The sequence below is a fragment of the Cynocephalus volans genome, chromosome 2, assembly GCF_027409185.1.
Source record: "Cynocephalus volans isolate mCynVol1 chromosome 2, mCynVol1.pri, whole genome shotgun sequence".
Classification (NCBI taxonomy): Eukaryota; Metazoa; Chordata; class Mammalia; order Dermoptera; family Cynocephalidae; genus Cynocephalus; species Cynocephalus volans.
In genome coordinates this window covers 225,433,549-225,452,571 of record NC_084461.1, presented here as the reverse complement: position 1 = coordinate 225,452,571, position 19,023 = coordinate 225,433,549, and the positions used below count along the sequence as shown (strand labels likewise).

Here is a 19,023-nt window from a genome sequence, read left to right as displayed (position 1 = left end):
GTGACCCAGAAAGGACTCAGTGCAGCCACCTAAGACTTTCAGAGCCTCCTGCTTTTCCTCCCAGCCTGTCTTAGGTGCACAGGCCCCTCTGACTGTGAGGGGAAGTGGCACTGGCTGCTCATGTGCCCTCGTATGCTACTGGGGGATTTTCCATTGCAGTGAAGCTGTGACATACTAATGAAATGCCCCCTTTGTCCTGTGCAGGGGTAAGGGTGTTCCACTCCAGCCCTGCTGCCAGCAGCCTGGACTTCATTGGCGGGCCTGCCATCCTCTTGGGCCTCATATCCTTAGCAACAGATGATCACACTATGTATGCGGCTGTGAAAGTCCTGCACTCAGTTCTGACCAGCAATGCCATGTGTGGCCGCCTGATGCAGCACATCAGTGGGTACCAGGTAATCCCAACCTCCAACCTGAGCCTGGGACTCCCCAAAGGGCTGTCGTCCCTGAGGAGGTTGCTCCAGTGGCGTTCTTTCCAGGTGACTTCCTGAGAAGGAAATCCAAAAGTCCCAGGGGCCTGAACCCAGCATCTCTCTGTGACTTGATGATTACCCAGCTGTCCTTCTGGAAATGCTGAGCTTCTTAGAGAGCTGGAACGATCCTGGCTCATTGCTGTCTCCTCACAACCAAGTGCAGGGCCTGGCACAGGGTGATCTCAATGAGTGCTCGGCAGTGAAAGCGTGGCTGGCATCACGTGTGGGTAGGGGAGTCAGGGAGAGCTCCATCAAGAAGGAAGGCGATCAGGGGGGCGGGGAACTGGGTTGGCTGAGTTTTTCAGGAAGGGGTAGGCTGTGGATGGGATCCATTTCCTCGACTACCCTCAATTGAAAACCTCCCAGGACCAGGTGGTGTGCCGGGCACCAGGAATACAAGGCAGACAACATGGGTTTAGTCCCTGTCTTCATAGAACTTACTGTCTAATACAGTGGACAGAAAAATGCTATTCTCATGAGATGAAGACTCCCAAGCACTTCGTTTGAGTAAAGAACCCATCAGATTCAGAATTTTATTGTACCTTTAACATGAAGGCAGAAGGAGGAAATTGTAAAACTCTTTTCTGGTTTAAAAAAGAAACATTTCCAATATTTATATCTTCAGGGAATGGGGTAGTGGTAGGAGAGGTGGGATGGCAGGTTTGAGTAAAGAAATAAGATTATTTTATTTTTTGCCTTTTTTGCCCTCTCTTTATAAAACAGAACCCCCATTCTCCTGCCTCCCTTTCTAGACACCTTTGCTGGCCTTGTGTTTCTTTGTGACTTGCATGCCCAATTGGCGTGATGTCCCTTTATTTGTTAGCATGTTTGTGGTGAGCCTCACCCCGAGACACCTGCTCCACAAGGCAGGACATGCCTTTCCTGTTCACAGCTGCACCCTAAGAGCACGAGGCAGATGATGGAGCTCCGTAAGGATTCGTGGAATGAATTAGTGAATGAAAACAAGGCTGCTCTGTTAAACAGCCTGCTCAAGAGCAAATTTAATCATTGTTTAGGTTTTACTCTGTATTCACCTGTTGGTTTCCTGATTAGATATGTGAGAATCATGATACTTTTCTATCTGTTATTTCTATCAAACTGACTTATCACCCTCTTCTCAGACAAGGTGACACCAGCCGAGCTTGATAGGGCGCATGTTCTTAGCATGGTGAAGGAGGACAGTGTTCCAGATTAACAGCAAGAACGCTTGTGGAATCTGGACAGTTGTGGAGCAGTGCATGGCAGGCCAGAGTGGGGGAGGCGGGGTACAACTCTGCCACTCCATGGAGTGTGGCTCCTATCTCAGAGGTGACAGGCAATCACAGGAAGGCTTGGATCAGGGACATGGAATGACTGATGCTTTAGAATGACTCATGACACCAGAGTAGAAGACGGGTCAGAAGAGTGAGATTTGAACAGGGAAATAGAATCCATCGTGGACTCTTGACCCAGAGAGACTTGGGGTCTGTGAGCAAGATGGGCAGACAGCATGGGAGAGCAGGCAGGGCCGTGTGCCCAGAGAGTGGCAGACAGGAGGGAGGAAGACACTGGGACATGCTCCATTGGAATGTCTGTGTGACATCATAGTCAAATATCAAGTGGGATAGATGGCTCTGGACCTCAGAGGGGCAAGCTGGGCTGGAGGTAAAGTGTGAGCGTCACCTACATCATGCTGGTGCTATTTCATTCAAGGAAGTGGATGAAACGGCCAAAGAGAAGGGCTAGGGAGGGAAGGAGGCGGAGAGAAAGCACCGAGGAGCTAACCACAGGGAGGCTGGAAGCACGACCAGACCCAACAAGGGAGACTGAGAAGAAAGAGGGAAGAGAAACTGGAGGAAGTTTTGCTAAAGAATTAAAAAAAAGAAAGTGTTTTGAGAAGGCAGGTGCAGTTAAACAATGCTACATGCTGATAAATAATGACTTAAACTAAGGACAGAGATGTCTCCATTAAATTTGGCCACCTGGAAGTCATTGGTGACCTTTCTCAGGCAGGTGGACAGGTGGAGGCAGCAGCCAGCTGATGTGGGGTGACAGAGGATGTGACAGGAAGGCATGGAACCACAGTGTGCTGACAATGCTTTCTAGAAGTTTGCCCATGAAGAGGAGTAGTGGGGTCAGAACTAGAGGGATTAAGGATCAAGGATGGGTTATTTATAAGACAAGAAATACTAGAGCATATCTGTGCATAGAAGGAAATGATCTGAGAGAGAGAGAGAGATGAGGCTAAGGGAGAAATGTCCTTGAGAATCTGAGGGGTGGGATCCAGACAGCGGGTGGACGGGAGACCCTGGCTGTGATGGGGAGGCCCAGCACAGGCGTTTGTGGATTTGGTGGTGGGAAGGTGAGTGTTCGTGTCTGGTTCTGTCTTCTCAGCAGAGTACAAAGTCAGGCAGTGGAGGGGAAGAGAGAGAGAGAGAGGAGAAGAGGTGAAATTACTGCCTTTGGGATGAGGAAACCAGCTTCCTACTTGGATGCCAGTCTCAGCTCAGTACTAATTTGTCATTTGACACTGTTAATGAAACCAGTCAACCTGCATGTATGATTTTTCTCAAGCAACTTTCATCCTTCCTAATAATGTTCTGGAAGGATGAGTGGTCAGATTTCAGGTATGTCAACAAAATGACCAGACCAGTCTAAAAAGATACTTGAGTATTTGCTGACTACAAGCAAGGCTTCCCAGGGGCACTTTGCAAGACGCTGTCTAGGAGGGGCACATCTTTTAGTCTCTGAGACGGGTGTGGGCCACTGAACCTATTGCTGGGACCCCAATGGCTCCACGCTGAGATGGAGGCTTGCACAGCGCTGGCTTCCAGGGTCTGGCCCAGAGTGGCACATCTGGGCTTGTGGGCGAGTGGTGGCATCCTGGGGATACAGCCACATTTATGGGATGGTTATGCATGAAAGGATACAGTAACAGAAAACAAGAAAGCGTACTGAGGAATGTGGGAGGAGACCAGGAGAGAGTGACGTTCTGGAAACATGCAAGAGATTCGAGGAGAAGCAGGGGGTCCTGGTGAGAGGTTAAGTCCCACAAGTGCAGAAAAGCTGACACTGGCAGGGAAGTGGCCACAGAAGTCGGTGCGTGTTTCTTCTGAGAACCTGGGAATGAAGGGTGGCAGCGCCAGAGAGCAGAGTGTTTTCAGACGGGACTGACCAAAGTTGCAGGCGGGAACGATGAGGAAACTGCTTTGTGTTTTAACCTTTTCAGATAATGGCATTTCTCCTGCGGAAGAAAACCTCTTTCCTAAACCATCGCATTTTTCAGCTGATCCTCTCAGTTGCTGGCACTGCAGAATGGGGCTTCAGGTCATCTGCTATCACCAATGTTGGAATCTTCCAGCACATTCTCTGCAACTTTGAGGTAAATCTGAGACTAGTCCTTAGCCCTTCAGGAGTGGTGTGTGATGGTAAGATATAATAAAGTCTGGAATTTCCTCTAAACCCAGCAGGTCGGATTCCTCAATAGTCATGATGGTAGTGACAGGGAAAACCACAAAAGCTTTGGAGCCCAGAGGCCCTGGTTTGTAATAAAATCCTGCAACCTATGTGCTATGTGACCTTGAGAAATCTCTTGACCCCTCTGAGCCCCACTCTTCCGTGTGAAATGGCAACCATCGTCCCTTCCTTGAAGGTTGTCATGGAAGTTAAACCAGACAGCATCTGGGAAAGAATTTTAATACTGTGAAATACCATATACACACGAGGGTTTAAAAAAATTATCTCCAGTACTTTGGATGGCACTTTGCTGTTTCCAAATGTTTTTTTTTTTTTAATTCTTTTTTCATCAAAAAAAATTTTTTAGATTATTTATTATATATACATGTGGGGTACAATATTAATTTTCAATAATTGTGTAGAATGTGTGGTGTTTAGAACAGTATTTGAGTCCGCTGACCAATTCCTCATTAGCCCCCTCCGCCCCCTCCCCTCCCTTTTCCACCTTTAGTTATCTAAAAGTTCAATGTATTACTGTGATTATTGTTTGTTTCTTTCTTTCTGTCTCTCTTTATTGTTCATGTGTTTATTTATGGATTCAGTTCCCAGTTATGAGTGAAAACATGCAGTATTTCTCTTTCTGTACCTAAGTTGTTTCACTTACAATAATTTTCTCCAGTCTCATCCATGTTGCTGCAAAAGGTGGAATTTCATTCTTCTTTATGGCTGAGCAGTATTCCATTGTGTATATAATGCCACAATTTCCTTATCCAATCATCCATCAATGGATATTTAGGTACAGGAAATGAAAAAGTGCAGCCTAATCTTATTCGTAAACGTAGGTACAAAAATCCTAGATATGATATTAGCTTATGGAACCAGGCCAGGATGAATGCCCAGGACCTGGATATGAAGATGGATGAGAAGATTGTGCAGGAAGCCAGCAAGACCTGAAGTGTTGGCTCCCAATGCCCAATGGGAAAGAGAATGTGTATAAATGGCCATACTGCCCACTACATAACATAGCATGCCCCGACTGCAGCAGCTGCTGCCCCTTCCAAGATGCTATGAACATGCTCGGGCAGCCTGGTTCCGGGAATCACCCGTGCAGGAATCCAGCATGCTCCGACTGTCTGCTCCTCGAATCAGGCGACCTGGTGCTTTGAAAGCTGAGTTTAGGAAAATAAGCAACCAATAAGAACCAGATGCTAAAAAGCAAAAGTAAAACAAAATGAAATGAAATAAAATAAAATTTAAAGATCGAGAGGACAGAATTTCAAAAGGAAAAAAAATTTCCCCAAATGTTACGCTCTGCTCACCTCGAGTAGAGTAAGGGCAGGAATGTGTGCATCGTCTTTGGCAATTGGAGGTCACTGGCAGGCCTACAGAAAAGTAAGTAGTGGGGTCAGAAGCCACTCCGAGGTGAGGTGGAGAGTGGCGAGGAGGCTGGAAGTAGAGACAGTCAGTGGACTTCTGAAGAAGAAACTAGAGGGGAGTTTCAGAATTTGGGGGTTTGTATTTTAAGACAGGAGATGCTTAGGTCTGATTTTAGGCTGAAGGGGAAAAGGCAATAAAAATGGGGCAGTTAAAATACTAGTGGGAGAAGTAACTATTGATGGAAGAAGTCCTGAAAAGAGATGGAGGGTTTACAAACAAGAGAGTGGGTCACAGGAGAAGGGGTGAGATCCATTATGACTGGTGTGAGGCAGGGAGGGACAGGAAGCCGTGAGGGAGGGAGGGAGGGGCAGGAAGCCGTGAGGGAGGGAGGGAGGGGCAGGAAGCCGTGAGGGAGGGAGGGAGGGACAGGAAGCCGTGAGGGAGGGAGGGAGGGACAGGAAGCCGTGAGGGAGGGAGGGAGGGACAGGAAGCCGTGAGGGAGGGAGGGAGGGACAGGAAGCCGTGAGGGAGGGAGGGAGGGACAGGAAGCCGTGAGGGAGGGAGGGAGGGACAGGAAGCCGTGAGGGAGGGAGGGAGGGACAGGAAGCCGTGAGGGAGGGAGGGAGGGACAGGAAGCCGTGAGGGAGGGAGGGAGGGACAGGAAGCCGTGAGGGAGGGAGGGAGGGACAGGAAGCCGTGAGGGAAGGAGGACAGGAAGCCGTGAAGGAGGGAGAGGCAGGAAGCCGTGAAGGAGGGAGAGGCAGGAAGCCGTGAGGGAAGGAGGACAGGAAGCCGTGAGGGAAGGAGGACAGGAAGCCGTGAGGGAGGAGGACAGGAAGCCGTGAGGGAAGGAGGGCAGGAAGCCGTGAGGGAGGGAGGGCAGGAAGCTGGGAGGGAGGGAGGGACAGGAAGCTGGGAGGGAGGGAGGGACAGGAAGCTGGGAGGGAGGGAGGGACAGGAAGCTGTGAGGGAGGGAGGGACAGGAAGCTGTGAGGGAGGGAGGGACAGGAAGCTGTGAGGGAGGGAGAGGCAGGAAGCTGTGAGGGAGGGAGAGGCAGGAAGCTGTGAGGGAGGGAGGGACAGGAAGCTGTGAGGGAGGGAGGGGCAGGAAGCTGTGAGGGAGGGAGGACAGGAAGCTGTGAGGGAGGGAGGGACAGGAAGCTGTGAGGGAGGGAGAGGCAGGAAGCTGTGAGGGAGGGAGGGACAGGAAGCTGTGAGGGAAGGAGGACAGGAAGCTGTGAGGGAGGGAGAGGCAGGAAGCTGTGAGGGAAGGAGGACAGGAAGCTGTGAGGGAAGGAGGACAGGAAGCTGTGAGGGAGGGAGGACAGGAAGCTGTGAGGGAGGGAGGGCAGGAAGCTGTGAGGGAGGGAGAGGCAGGAAGCTGTGAGGGAGGGAGGGACAGGAAGCTGTGAGGGAGGGACAGGAAGCTGTGAGGGAGGGACAGGAAGCTGTGAGGGAAGGAGAGGCAGGAAGCTGTGAGGGAGGGAGAGGCAGGAAGCTGTGAGGGAGGGAGGGACAGGAAGGTGTGAGGGAGGGAGAGGCAGGAAGCTGTGAGGGAAGGAGGACAGGAAGCTGTGAGGGAGGGAGAGGCAGGAAGCTGTGAGGGAGGGAGGACAGGAAGCTGTGAGGGAGGGAGGGCAGGAAGCTGTGAGGGAGGGAGGGACAGGAAGCTGTGAGGGAAGGAGGACAGGAAGCTGTGAGGGAGGGAGAGGCAGGAAGCTGTGAGGGAAGGAGGACAGGAAGCTGTGAGGGAGGGAGGACAGGAAGCTGTGAGGGAGGGAGGGCAGGAAGCTGTGAGGGAGGGAGAGGCAGGAAGCTGTGAGGGAGGGAGGGACAGGAAGCTGTGAGGGAGGGACAAGAAGCTGTGAGGGAGGGACAGGAAGCTGTGAGGGAAGGAGAGGCAGGAAGCTGTGAGGGAGGGAGGGACAGGAAGCTGTGAGGGAGGGAGGGACAGGAAGCTGTGAGGGAGGGAGGGACAGGAAGGTGTGAGGGAGGGAGAGGCAGGAAGCTGTGAGGGAAGGAGGACAGGAAGCTGTGAGGGAGGGAGAGGCAGGAAGCTGTGAGGGAGGGAGGACAGGAAGCTGTGAGGGAGGGAGAGGCAGGAAGCTGTGAGGGAAGGAGGACAGGAAGCTGTGAGGGAGGGAGAGGCAGGAAGCTGTGAGGGAGGGAGGGCAGGAAGCTGTGAGGGAGGGAGGGACAGGAAGCTGTGAGGGAGGGAGGGACAGGAAGCTGTGAGGGAGGGACAAGAAGCTGTGAGGGAGGGACAGGAAGCTGTGAGGGAAGGAGAGGCAGGAAGCTGTGAGGGAAGGAGAGGCAGGAAGCTGTGAGGGAGGGAGAGGCAGGAAGCTGTGAGGGAGGGAGGACAGGAAGCTGTGAGGGAGGGAGAGGCAGGAAGCTGTGAGGGAAGGAGGGCAGGAAGCTGTGAGGGAGGGCAGGAAGCTGTGAGGGAGGGAGGGAAGGACAAGAAGTTGAGGGCATTTAAGTCTTAGGCTCTTGATTTTTTTAAGAAGAGACAGGCTCATTTCTTAGAGTGAGGTGGTCTCAGGACTTGGCAGAGAGCAACATCTGACACCTTATCCATTGGATATTCAAACAAATCTAATGCAGATATCTTAAGACAGTCCTCGGCACAGGGTTATGTGACTCAGGATAACAATCACGAGATTCAATTTTCCATTTTTTCCAAAATTCATATATTTGGTTTTATGCAAAGTAACTTGTACAAGGGGTAGGTAGCCTTGAATGTGTGGGGAGACTTATTATTGTTCTAATATTCTGCAAAGGAAATGGGGGAGGCTGGAAGCTTTTGTGGGAAGGGTAAAGGGTGCAACATTACTAGATTGGTAGGTTCATGTCTTACTTTCTCAGTTTTCCTAGCTTACAGTACAGAGCCATTTATTGGATGACTGCCTTCATGAGTGAGTATTCCACATGTGCGGTCTTACAGATGTGTGTATTGGGGTGCCGTGCCTGGCTACCCCCACTCACACTAGAGCTACATCAACTTATGCCAGCTGTCCCAGATGGTAGCTGTCTGCTCTACCTCTATGTGTGCCTTTGGGCAATGGCTGTGCTTACAAGGGCTAGAAATCTGTCCACCTGCTTCTGGATTAAGAGCAATCCACTTATTTTACCTTGGTTTATGTATTAGTCCATTTCTGTTGCTTGTAACAGAATACATGAGACTGGGTAACTTATAAAGAAATAAAATTTTTTCCTACAGTTTTGGAGGATGGGAAGTCCAAAGTCCAGGGAACACATCTGGTGAGGGCCTTGTTGATGCATGGTGACTCTTCACAGCAATGCAAGGTGTCACATGGTGAATAGCTTGAGCAAGAGAGCTGACCTCACTCACTCTCCTTATAAAGCCATCAGACCATGTCCATTGCCACACATTAAACCATCAAATTATTACTGCATGAATGGATCAGTCCTCTCAATCTAATCACTTCATAAAAGCCCCACCTTTCAATTATCATCATAGGATTTCCCACCCTCAGCACTGTTGCAGTGGGGATTAAAACATGAACCTTTGGGGGACACAGTTCAACCCATAGCAGTTTACTTTGCATTCATTCTTAAAAATCACAATGGATCCTTATGAAGTGCCTACTATGTGGCACATGTGATGCTATGCCCAGGGGATTGGTGAGGGATGGTTCCCACCTACTACTGCCTCCTGATAAACTTGTGTCCACGGGGGTGCTTTCACATTTCCCCTTCAGTAAGAGGATAGAGCCATGGGTACCTGCTTGGTGTCAAGTGAGGGTGATTATTGATTCTGGGATCCTAGAGGTCACTGTCTGTAGGAAATGCCTGAGGGGACCCAGTGTGGAGACAAAAGAATGGCTCCACAGTCAGATGAACTGGCTTTTTTTTTTCCTTGGGTCAATTTTTAAAAGCAATCTATTTATTGAAACATAATTGATTGTATATATCTGTGGGGTACAGCATTGGATATCAATACTTGTGTGCAATATGTGATGCTGAAATCAGGATAATTAGTATATTCAATATTACACAATGTAATCATTTTTTGTGGCCCTTTACCAATTTCTTCCTACCCTTCCCTCCCCCTTTCCCACCTCTGGTGGCCTCAGTTCTGTTCTGTCCTTTTGAAAGTTCAGTGAATTGTGATTGTTGTATCCTTCTTCGTTTTATTTATTTATTTATTTTAGCTCCCACTTATGAGTGAGGACATGTGGTATTTCTCTTTCTGTGCCTGACTTGTGTTACTTAACATGACTTTCTCTAAGTTCATTCATGCTGTTGCGAATGGCAGAATTGCATTTTTTGAATGGCAGAGTAGTATTCCATTGTGTGTGTGTGTGTGTGTGTGTGTGTGTGTGTGTGTGTGTGTGTGTGTGTGTGTGTGTGTGTGTGTATTTCCCTTATCCATTTATCCATCGATGGGCACTTAGGTTGGTTCCAACTCTTGGCTACTGTAAATAGAGCTGCAACAAACACAGGAGTGCTGATATCCCTTCGACGTGATGATTTCCATTCCTTTGGATATATACCCGGCAGTGGGACTGATGGATCATACAGCATTTCTACCCATACTTGTTTGAGAAACCTCCACACTGTTTTCCATAACAGCTGCACCAATTTACAGTCCCACCAACGCTGTAGGAGGGATCCCATTTCTCCACATCCTCACCAGCATTTGTTATTCTCTGTCTTTTTGATAATAGCCAGTATAACTGGGGTGAGATGACATCTCAGTGTGGTTTTGATTTGCATTTCTTTGATGCTTAGTGATACTGGACATTTTTTCATGTGTCTATTGGCCATTTGTGTATCTTCCTTTGAGAAATGCCTATTCAGCTCCTTTGCCCTTTCTTTAATTGTGTTACTTGTTCTTTTTACTGTTAAGTGGTTTGAGTTCCTTGTATATTCTAGGCATTAATCCCTTGTCAAATGCATAGTTTATGAATATTTTCTCCCATTCTGTAGGTTGTCTTTTCACTCTGGTAACTGTTTCCCTTGCTGTGCAGGTTTTTAGTTTGATATAATCCCATGTTTATTTTTTCTTTTGTTGTCTGTGCTTCTGGGATCTTATTCATAAAGTCTTTGCCCAGTCCCGCTTCCTGAAGTGTTTCCTCTGTGTTTTCTTTTAGAATTTTATAGTTTCAGGTCTTATATTTAAGTCTTTAATCCATTTTGAGTTGATTTTGGTATATGGTGAGAGGTACAGGTCTAGTTTCATTCTGCTACAATGGATGTCAGTTTTCCCAGCACCAGTTATTGAAGAAGCTGTCCTTTCCCCAATGTATCTTCTTGTCGCCTTTCATACAGACCAGCTTTGAAACCAGTCTCTGGTCATTAAGAAAGTGTGGTGCCAAAAAAGTGACTTGGTCTCTCTGAGCCTCACCCTTCCCTACTAAATGAAGAAAATGGTATTTTGGGTCTTTGTATTGCACCTCTTGCTATCAGCAAATGGTATCATTTATAAACACAACCTCTTTTTGCTGCTGTAAGTATACTCTCTTGTAACCTCACATCTGAAACTTGTATGTATTCTGGGCCTTAGGAATTTTCAGTATTTAGAGATGAAAAATGGCAGAGCTCTCAAAAGAAGCAGAAGTGAAACATGAGGTGCAGCACTGACTGCCCAGAGGGACCGTTTGCAGCCGCAGTTTGTTTACTGTGAACGAAAGCAGCGCGAATGACAAACTTCCCCTCAGGACCTCAGTGCACTGCACATCTGCATGTCACCCACAGTTCTGTCCTATAGGAGCAGTCAGCATGGGCTGGGCTGCAGGTCTGTAGATGAGGGAACTGAAGAAAGTGTTGTGTGCACAATGTGGTGCAGAGTCAACACAGCCTGGCTTCTGTTTCCAGTCCTTCCACTTACTGGTGGTCAGTGGAAGCTGTCACTTAACAGTCTGTCCCAGCCTCTATTTTCTCATCTATAAAGTGGGAACACTGGCATTTGCCTTGCAGGATCCAGTGAGGATGAGATGCGTTCAGCTTGTGGACCTTCTTGTGTGGGCCCAGTGCTGGGCAGATGTGGGAGATGGTTAGTGCTGGTGTCCTTGGCTGGGATTTAGACCCACAGTGAAGCACCAGGCAGCAGCAGAGATGAGAGAAAAACATGTGTTTGAATTTTCCTCTGGGGAAAGTGCCCTCTATGTTGTAGATGTCTGGAGAGCTGATCTGATTTCAGAGCCGGTAAATCGTATTGGTGATTCTAGGTCAGAAGATAACATATCCAGCACCCTGTCTACTTTACTGCCTGCCAGCCCTTCTCCACACATGCCTTGGTTTTAGGATTTGTTTGTTCTGTCTTCCAGCTCTGGATGAATACCTCGGACAACGTGGAGCTCACGCTCTTTTCCCACCTTGTGGAAATCCTGCAATCACCAAGGTATGCTGGACTCAGCAGCCTGTAGTTAGAACTAAAGTCTGCTTGCCAAGAGTAGAGAGGAGAGGGCAGGACAGCTAGTGGTTTCCAGCTCCCAGAGCCCTGGGTCCCTAGGGGGAGCACGGCCTTCCCAGTGGCTCACAGGGGTGGGGCAGTTCTGTCTCCTCTGATGGTCTTGGGCCTCAAGAGGGCAGGTTCTGGGGGCTTAGAGGCCTCTCTAGTCCATGTCCAGCAGCATACCGTGGGCTCAGCAGATGTAGACAGCAAAGGCTATGTCTCCTTCCAGCTGACATCAAGTCAGTTTTTGAATTAGTCAGGGCTCTTTTGGTTGTAAGTGGCAGAAATACAACTCAAATTAGCTTCAGGAAGGCAAAAAAAGGAGGAGAGGGGGCACAGAGCAGAAAGGAAAGAGGAGAGGGAGAAAAGAGGGCCAACAGAGAGGACTTCGTTGGCTCATGCATGCAGATCTTCACCCATGGTTGCGTGGTGCTCATGTCGCTTTAAATGAGCTCTGTTACACACTCTTGTCTACACTTCTTACGTGTTGTCTTTGTTTCTCAGGCTTTCTTCTGTGCTACAAGGTGGCTGCTGTGCAGTTCATCAGATTGTATCTCCAGCTTAGCACAGTCAGCAGAGAAAGAGGTTTTTTTATTATTATTATTATTATTATTCAACATTCGTAGCAATAAGATTGAGTCCCATTGGAACAACTTGGACCCCACGGCCAGGCTGAGAGCCTTCACCTCTGGAGTTTTTGGAAGGTGGTTAGGAAGGCGTAGTTCCCAAAGCAAACCAGGGGTCATGACCAGAATAAGGGAGAGAGGCAAGGAAGCCAGCACCCCAACCCACCTGGTTCCTCACGGTCAGGCTGTCGAGCGCCTTCAGTGTTTTGAGCGTAGTTGTAAACATCTTTTCATTCAGAACTTATTCTTGAGAAGCTATTATAAACTCACGACATTTCCCACCCTGTTCTCAGTGCTGGAAATTCAGAGGAGAATAAGACAGAGTTCTGTGGAAGGTACAGGAAAACACAGGGGTCTGCACGGTGATGGGAGAGTACCAAAGCAGCTGGAACTTAAGGTGGGGGAAGACACATCTTCCCTGCTGAGCAGATGAACATAAAAGCCGATGAACACAGAACTGGGCTGGTTCTGCCTCTTTTGCGTATCAGGGATGAGGAGCTTGGCAGAGTTTAATATAATACTGAAAAGACAGTTCAAGAGGAGCCATCTGCCCAAATCCCCCCTCCTGCTCCTTTTGTTCCTTCCACTTTCCACTTTCTTTCTGTACCTGTACCTGCTGTTTTCCAAGAAATGAACATTTATCCTGGGAGCTGTTTTTTTGGGGGGGGAGTAGAATTTACTGGATATTGGATTTGTGATGATCCTAAGAAGGGGTGTGGATATTGAGTTCTGTCTTTCTCCCCTTCCACTCTCGGCAATGTGTTCATGCACTTTGTGGTTTGGGGTGGGCAGGAAGGCCACTCACCTAGACGGGCTCTCCAAGGGCCCCGTATGCCTGCTTGCTGGGAAGTGCTGCTTGGCCACATGCATGTCTGATGTCTTTGCTCTGAGTTTTCTGAGGCCAGAATTAGTTTTCCCTGAAGCTTGGAATTTAAAAGTCAATAATTAGGGTTTGTCTTTGAAGGCAGTTTCCGGGGGTGGAAGGGACGGGTGGTGCATGCCTGAGTGACTCTGGCACTCGGCAGACACATATTTGATGGCGTCTGGCAGCATCTTGACAAGTTGCCAAGAAAGTGTTGGAGTCAGAGGGCATGGAACAAGCCTAGCTTGGAAATCCCTTTTAGCAGAAACACAGTAAATTTGGTTCATTCCAGTAAAAGCTTTTACTGCCTCTCTCCTGGGCTCCCAGGGAAGGACCCAGGAATGCTGAAGTTGCTCACCAGGCCCAGCTTGTGCCCAAGCTCGTCTTCCTCTTCAGTGAGCCAAGCCTCACCCCCTCCAGGATCTCCACCATCATTGCCATCCTGGGCTGTCAGCTGAGGGGCTACTTCAGCATCCCGGACTTGCTCAGGTACCTGGCCAAGCTTCCTGGGGAAAGGCAAGGACTATGACTGTTTTACAAGAGAATATAGGCCCCAGCTCTCTTCTGACCATACTCAACCTAACATCACTGGGAACCTCCTAGGGCTTTCTGTCCAGGGCTGAGAGCTGGGAAAAGGGGTGGGTTTGCTAGAGTCAGGATGGAACAGGTAGATTTTCCCAGCAGAGCTATGTGTTCAACTGCCCCCTGGTGCTCCAACTCCTATGCCCCCAAATTCAAGAATTTTCATGAGCACAGCCATCCTTACCAGCCTGTGACCCGCCATGACTGCCCCCTGCAGACTTCCCAAAGGACAGTCCTGGTTGGCACCATGTTTAGCTTTTTCTTTTCTCATCATGATCTGGCAGAGCCAGAGGTAAATTCTCTAATGAATCTTGACATATTTGAGAAATGTCTGAATGTATTGTATTGGTCACAGAATAATGTGGCTCCCCTCCAGCCCTTGCTGGGAACCACACTTGGGTGGATCTGTAGGTGATGCTGCTATGTGCTCAGCAGACATGGCCGAGCCCATGGTCAGGCATGTGCTTCTCTCCCTGTTGTGTGAAGGATCGGGCTGTTTGTCGTGTATACCCTCAAGCCTTCGTCAGTGAAAGAAAGGCAGAGCTGCGCGGATGGAGCCCCGGACCCCTCCATGCCTGGTGAGAAGAACTTTCCCAGACACCAGTCTGCAGGCAGCAGAATGAGCTTCACAGGCCCTGAGAGGCACACACGTGGGCCCATTTTGCAGAGGAAAGGGCTGAGGCAAAGGAGGGGAAGGCACCGCTGCTGAACAGCAGTCACTGAGTGCTGGCTTGCGAGGCTGTAGTTGTATGACTGGGCCACAAATCAAAACAAATGGTGTATTCTTGCTTCAAAACCTGGAATGGCTTCCAAGGCCTCCAGGATAAAATCAGTTTCCTGTAGACCAGCACCTGGGATCCTTTGTGCTTTGGCCCCTGCCTCCTTTTGGGTTGAACCCCCACTACCCCCCGCTCCCCTGCTGAGCCCCACCTCCAGCAATCTGAAGCATTTGCAGGTCCTGATGTGTGACGGTTGGCCCTCCAGTCTTTCCACCTCCTGTTCTCTCTACAGGAGTCCCCCCCCCCAGTAGACTAGCCGTTCCCAATCCCATTGAACCAGATTAAGTCACCTTCTCTGCACTTCTGTAGCCCCTTGGGCTTGTTGTAATTTGAGTCTCTGAGACTCTCTCTCTCTCCACAACCAGATGCAGAACAGCAGCTACGTCATGTCCAGCATTCCCTCTGCTGGGGCAGTGTGAAGGGAACAATTATAACCACTTTGTTCTGGGCCATCCAGATCTGCTCTAAGATGGGAGCCTCTAGCCACCTGTGGCCTTTAAAAAATTTTAGTTAATTAAAATTAAATGCAATTAACAATTCAATTCCTCATTCTTAGCCACATTCTAAGTGCTCCATAACCCTGAGGCGGGTGGCTACTGTATTGGACAGGGCAGATATAAAACAGACTTATCACAAATGATCCTCTTGGACGGGATTACTCAATCTAGATAAATCACATTGTTTCTTATCCTTAGATCAAGCTTCAGTGTGGGAATTAGTATTCCCATTTTGCAGATGGAGAAACTGAGGCTCAAAGGGATTAGCAGCTTAATAAGAGATGGGGCCAGGATCCAAACAGAGTGAAATCTGACTGCACCTGTCCATGCTGCCTTCTCAGTGCTATTTATGCAGCATGGTGTGTGTACCCTGAATTACCGTAGTGCTAAAATGACCAGCAAGCGAGGGAATGAGTGAATGGAAAGTGGGCCAACAGTGAGCATATTTAGTCAATTTTTTTTCTCATGTGGACTTCATTCTGAAACTTTTATCTAACCAAACACATTAAAACATTGTTAACATGTCCTCCAGAGTTTTCATAACACTTCAGCAATAAAGTTTCTTCTGCTGCTGGATCTATACACCTCTGCTATGATTCAAGTTTTATTTTTAGTGCGACATTGACTTGCAAAAGGCCTAACCTAGAAGCGAATTGAAAGCAGGAACCAGAACGAAGACCATAGTCTTCACCACTATGTTCCCAATGACTTCCATAAGACCAGCACATAGTAGGTGTTCAAGAAATGCTGCAGCCCACGATTTAAAAAATTTTCTTCTACTAAAAGATAAATAATCATTTTTAGTTATTTTGCTTTTGTTTTTGGAGGATAGGCAGCACTGAAGACATCTGTAGTTAAAGGGATCTTTAGGAACATTTCCTAAAATTCTTTTTAAGCATTGCATTGAAGTCTAGAATTGAATGCCAAAATTTTGAGTCCCATCCATGCCCCAATTCTTGGGTGAAGTAAGCATTTGGTAAATATAGTTGCTTACTGTAGCAAATATTATGTCTCTTTACATCTGTTTTCTCTCAAATCTGAATTTTCTTTTTTGTAGCTGGAAGCCAAACATCTGGAAAGACAATCTGGCTCAGAAACCAGTTGCTGGAGATGATGCTTAATGTAATATCTTCCCCCCAACTTCATCTGTCCTCTGAGTAAGTAACTCTAGGAAGATCAATTTGGCACGAGGTTGCCTCATACAGGGCATGGCATTAAAATCTTTTCTTAATGAAAAGTTTAGCATCTCCAAGTCTGTTTTCTGCAATGTGTTTCCTGCACTAGTCAGAAAGAAAATTATATTCTCTCCACCCAATAAACCAGACTCTGCCTTAAGATATTCTGATGCAAATGTTGAATGGGAATGAGTAACTAGGAACACATTTGGAATAATTACAATAAACTCCTTTCTCACCATTGCTATTGTGTGATTGTTATTGTTTTGGCAGTTGTGACAATTACCGACTTTGATGTTGTGTATTTGGCAGACAACAGAATGGAAAAATGGTTAGCCTAAATTACATCTATCGAGGAAAAGGCATGCCAAGTTCTTCTGCTATTTACTGTTAGTGATTTAGTTATTTTTCCAAGTTGGAAAAAGAAATATCTACCTTCAATTAACTTTCAGAATAATGTGTCATCATAAAGTGGGGTATTCTATTAACTCTCCCTCACTGTCTGTGTGCTTTACCTTCAACCCTGGAGTCATTCATTCAACACCTATTGTTAAGTACCTTCTGAATGCCAGACACTTTTCCTGGCTCCTAGGATATAGCGCTGAGCAAGCCAGCCCAGACCCTTGCTCTCACTGAGCTTGTGTTTGTGTGTTTGTGTGTGTGTGTGTGTGTGTGTGTGTGTGTGTGTGTGTGTGTGTTCAGGTGTGGTAAAGAAGCCTTGCAAATAAGTTTAAAAATTTACCAACCTATAAGTCTTTAAATTCCTAGAATCAAAACATGGTAGAATTAGAAGATGTCTTGGAGATGAGATAGTCCAGCCCCTTCCTTTTCCATATTTTTAAAAGAGAATGTAGGTTAGTGCTTAAGCCTGTGGGCTCTGGCATCTAGGTCTTCTAGGTTTGGATCCCGGCTCCACCCCCAGGAACCCAGGGGAGGTTACTTAAGCCTTGAATGCCCCTCTTTACTCATTTGTATGAAAATAAAAATAGTACCTTCCATAGATGGCTGTGGTTATGATGAAATGAATTAATATGTAGAAGACCTGAGAATGGTGCTTGGGGTACTGTAAACACTGTAGGAGCTAACTGCCATCATCACAATCACCATCATCAATACTGACCATCATCATTCATGCTACGATCACCAATTTCATCATCATCACCATCACCATCACCATCAACACCATCACCACCACCATCACTATCACCATCATCACCATCACCATCATCATCAACACCATCACCGTCATCACCACCACCATCACTATCACCATCATCACCATCACCATCATCATCAACACCATCACCGTCATCACCACCACCATCACTATCATCATCATCACCATCACCATCATCAACACCATCACTGTCATCACCACCACCATCACTATCACCATCATCACCATCACCATCATCATCATCACCATCACCATCATCACCACCACCATCACTATCACCATCCATCATCCATTACCATCATCATTGCCATCATCACCATAATCATCCTCACCACCATTATCAATGCCACCATCAGTACCATCATTATCACCACTGTCATCACCATCATGAGCACCATCAGTGAGGAAAATGACCAAAGCACATCAAGAGCTCTGACACAGTCATCCAGTTAATAAACATCAGAGGCAGGGCTAGAAAAGGGGACAGTCTCTTTTCTTTACTCCTAGTCCAGTGCTCATTCCAGCGGACTCCAGACACGCCCTCACCATGCCTAATCTGGCAGCTGGCACTGAGAACACAGCCCAGTGCAGATGGACCCTCACCTGGCTCCCAGGAGGCTGGACCCATTCCGGAGCCCATGGTTCTTGCTGGGTTGGCCACCTGCCTGCTTGCCCTCCAGTTTCCTCCAGCAAGTCTGTGCTCTCCAGAGTCATTTTGAAATTCATTTATGAAAGTGACAGGTCATGTCTTGTGGTTTTTGTTTTTTGTACTTAAACTGGTAAAGATGCATAAATATTGGACTATTCCACTTAGATTAATTTTGATCAGTGTCTTAAAAGGGGAGGTAAATAATCATTATGTGTTTTATATGACTTTATTGATGGTGACTAACTTAGATACATGGCTATTCATGCAGTGTAAGTATGAATAGCAGTGAAGTAGGGCTATTAAGGGGCATGCCCATTTTTATGTAGAGTGATACATAGTTTCCAATTGCTTTGCACAGCTTTGTCCAACTTACTTTGCAGCCATTAACACACAAATTCATCCATTGTGCAGCAATCTTGCTAGCATTTTATTTTACCATTCTTCTAAAATGCAACATGTACTTGGCTAAGTGGTATCTAAATGTTGACCTTAACTTGCCTTTCCTAGGTGACTCATGACATTTCGAATTTTCTGAATATGTCTCTTGCTCATGGACTGACAAGTAATTCATTGCCTTTGTTGACCCAGGTCAAAGGAGGAGTTGTTTCTGAGCCTGGGGCCCGACTGGTTCCTGCTGTTCCTGCAGGGCCACCTGCACCCCTGCACCACTGTGCTGGCACTGAAGCTGCTGCTGTGCTTTCTGTCAAGCCCTGCCCTCCGCGAGCGATTTAAAGAAGGCCTGTCTGCGGGGCGCTGGGTGGAACGCAGCGCCGAGGGCGTGGATATTGTGATAAGTGAGCATGCTGCCGTCTCCAGGAAGCGGGAACCCCTTGTCCTGGGCATGAGTGAGGACCGAGCCAGGCCCTCCCCAAGTGGAACCTTCCCAGCTCCAAGTAGTAGCATCACCTTGACCCTGACTCTAAGTCTGACACCCAAAAGCCCAGTCCCCTCTAACTTCCTTTATGGG

The 19,023-nt window shown here is 47.7% G+C and overlaps 1 protein-coding gene across 1 annotated transcript in view; it reads left to right on the top strand.

Annotated features, from left to right (window-relative positions):
• Positions 1–19,023, top strand: part of WDFY4 (WDFY family member 4) — a 265,260-nt gene that overhangs the window by 83,464 nt on the left and 162,773 nt on the right. The window contains exons 22-28 of the mRNA XM_063086948.1: positions 205–395; positions 3,682–3,834; positions 11,582–11,655; positions 13,525–13,686; positions 14,266–14,357; positions 16,113–16,212; positions 18,645–18,850. Coding sequence (XP_062943018.1) covers positions 205–395; positions 3,682–3,834; positions 11,582–11,655; positions 13,525–13,686; positions 14,266–14,357; positions 16,113–16,212; positions 18,645–18,850 — 978 coding nt within the window. The remainder of the gene's footprint in view (positions 1–204; positions 396–3,681; positions 3,835–11,581; positions 11,656–13,524; positions 13,687–14,265; positions 14,358–16,112; positions 16,213–18,644; positions 18,851–19,023) is intronic.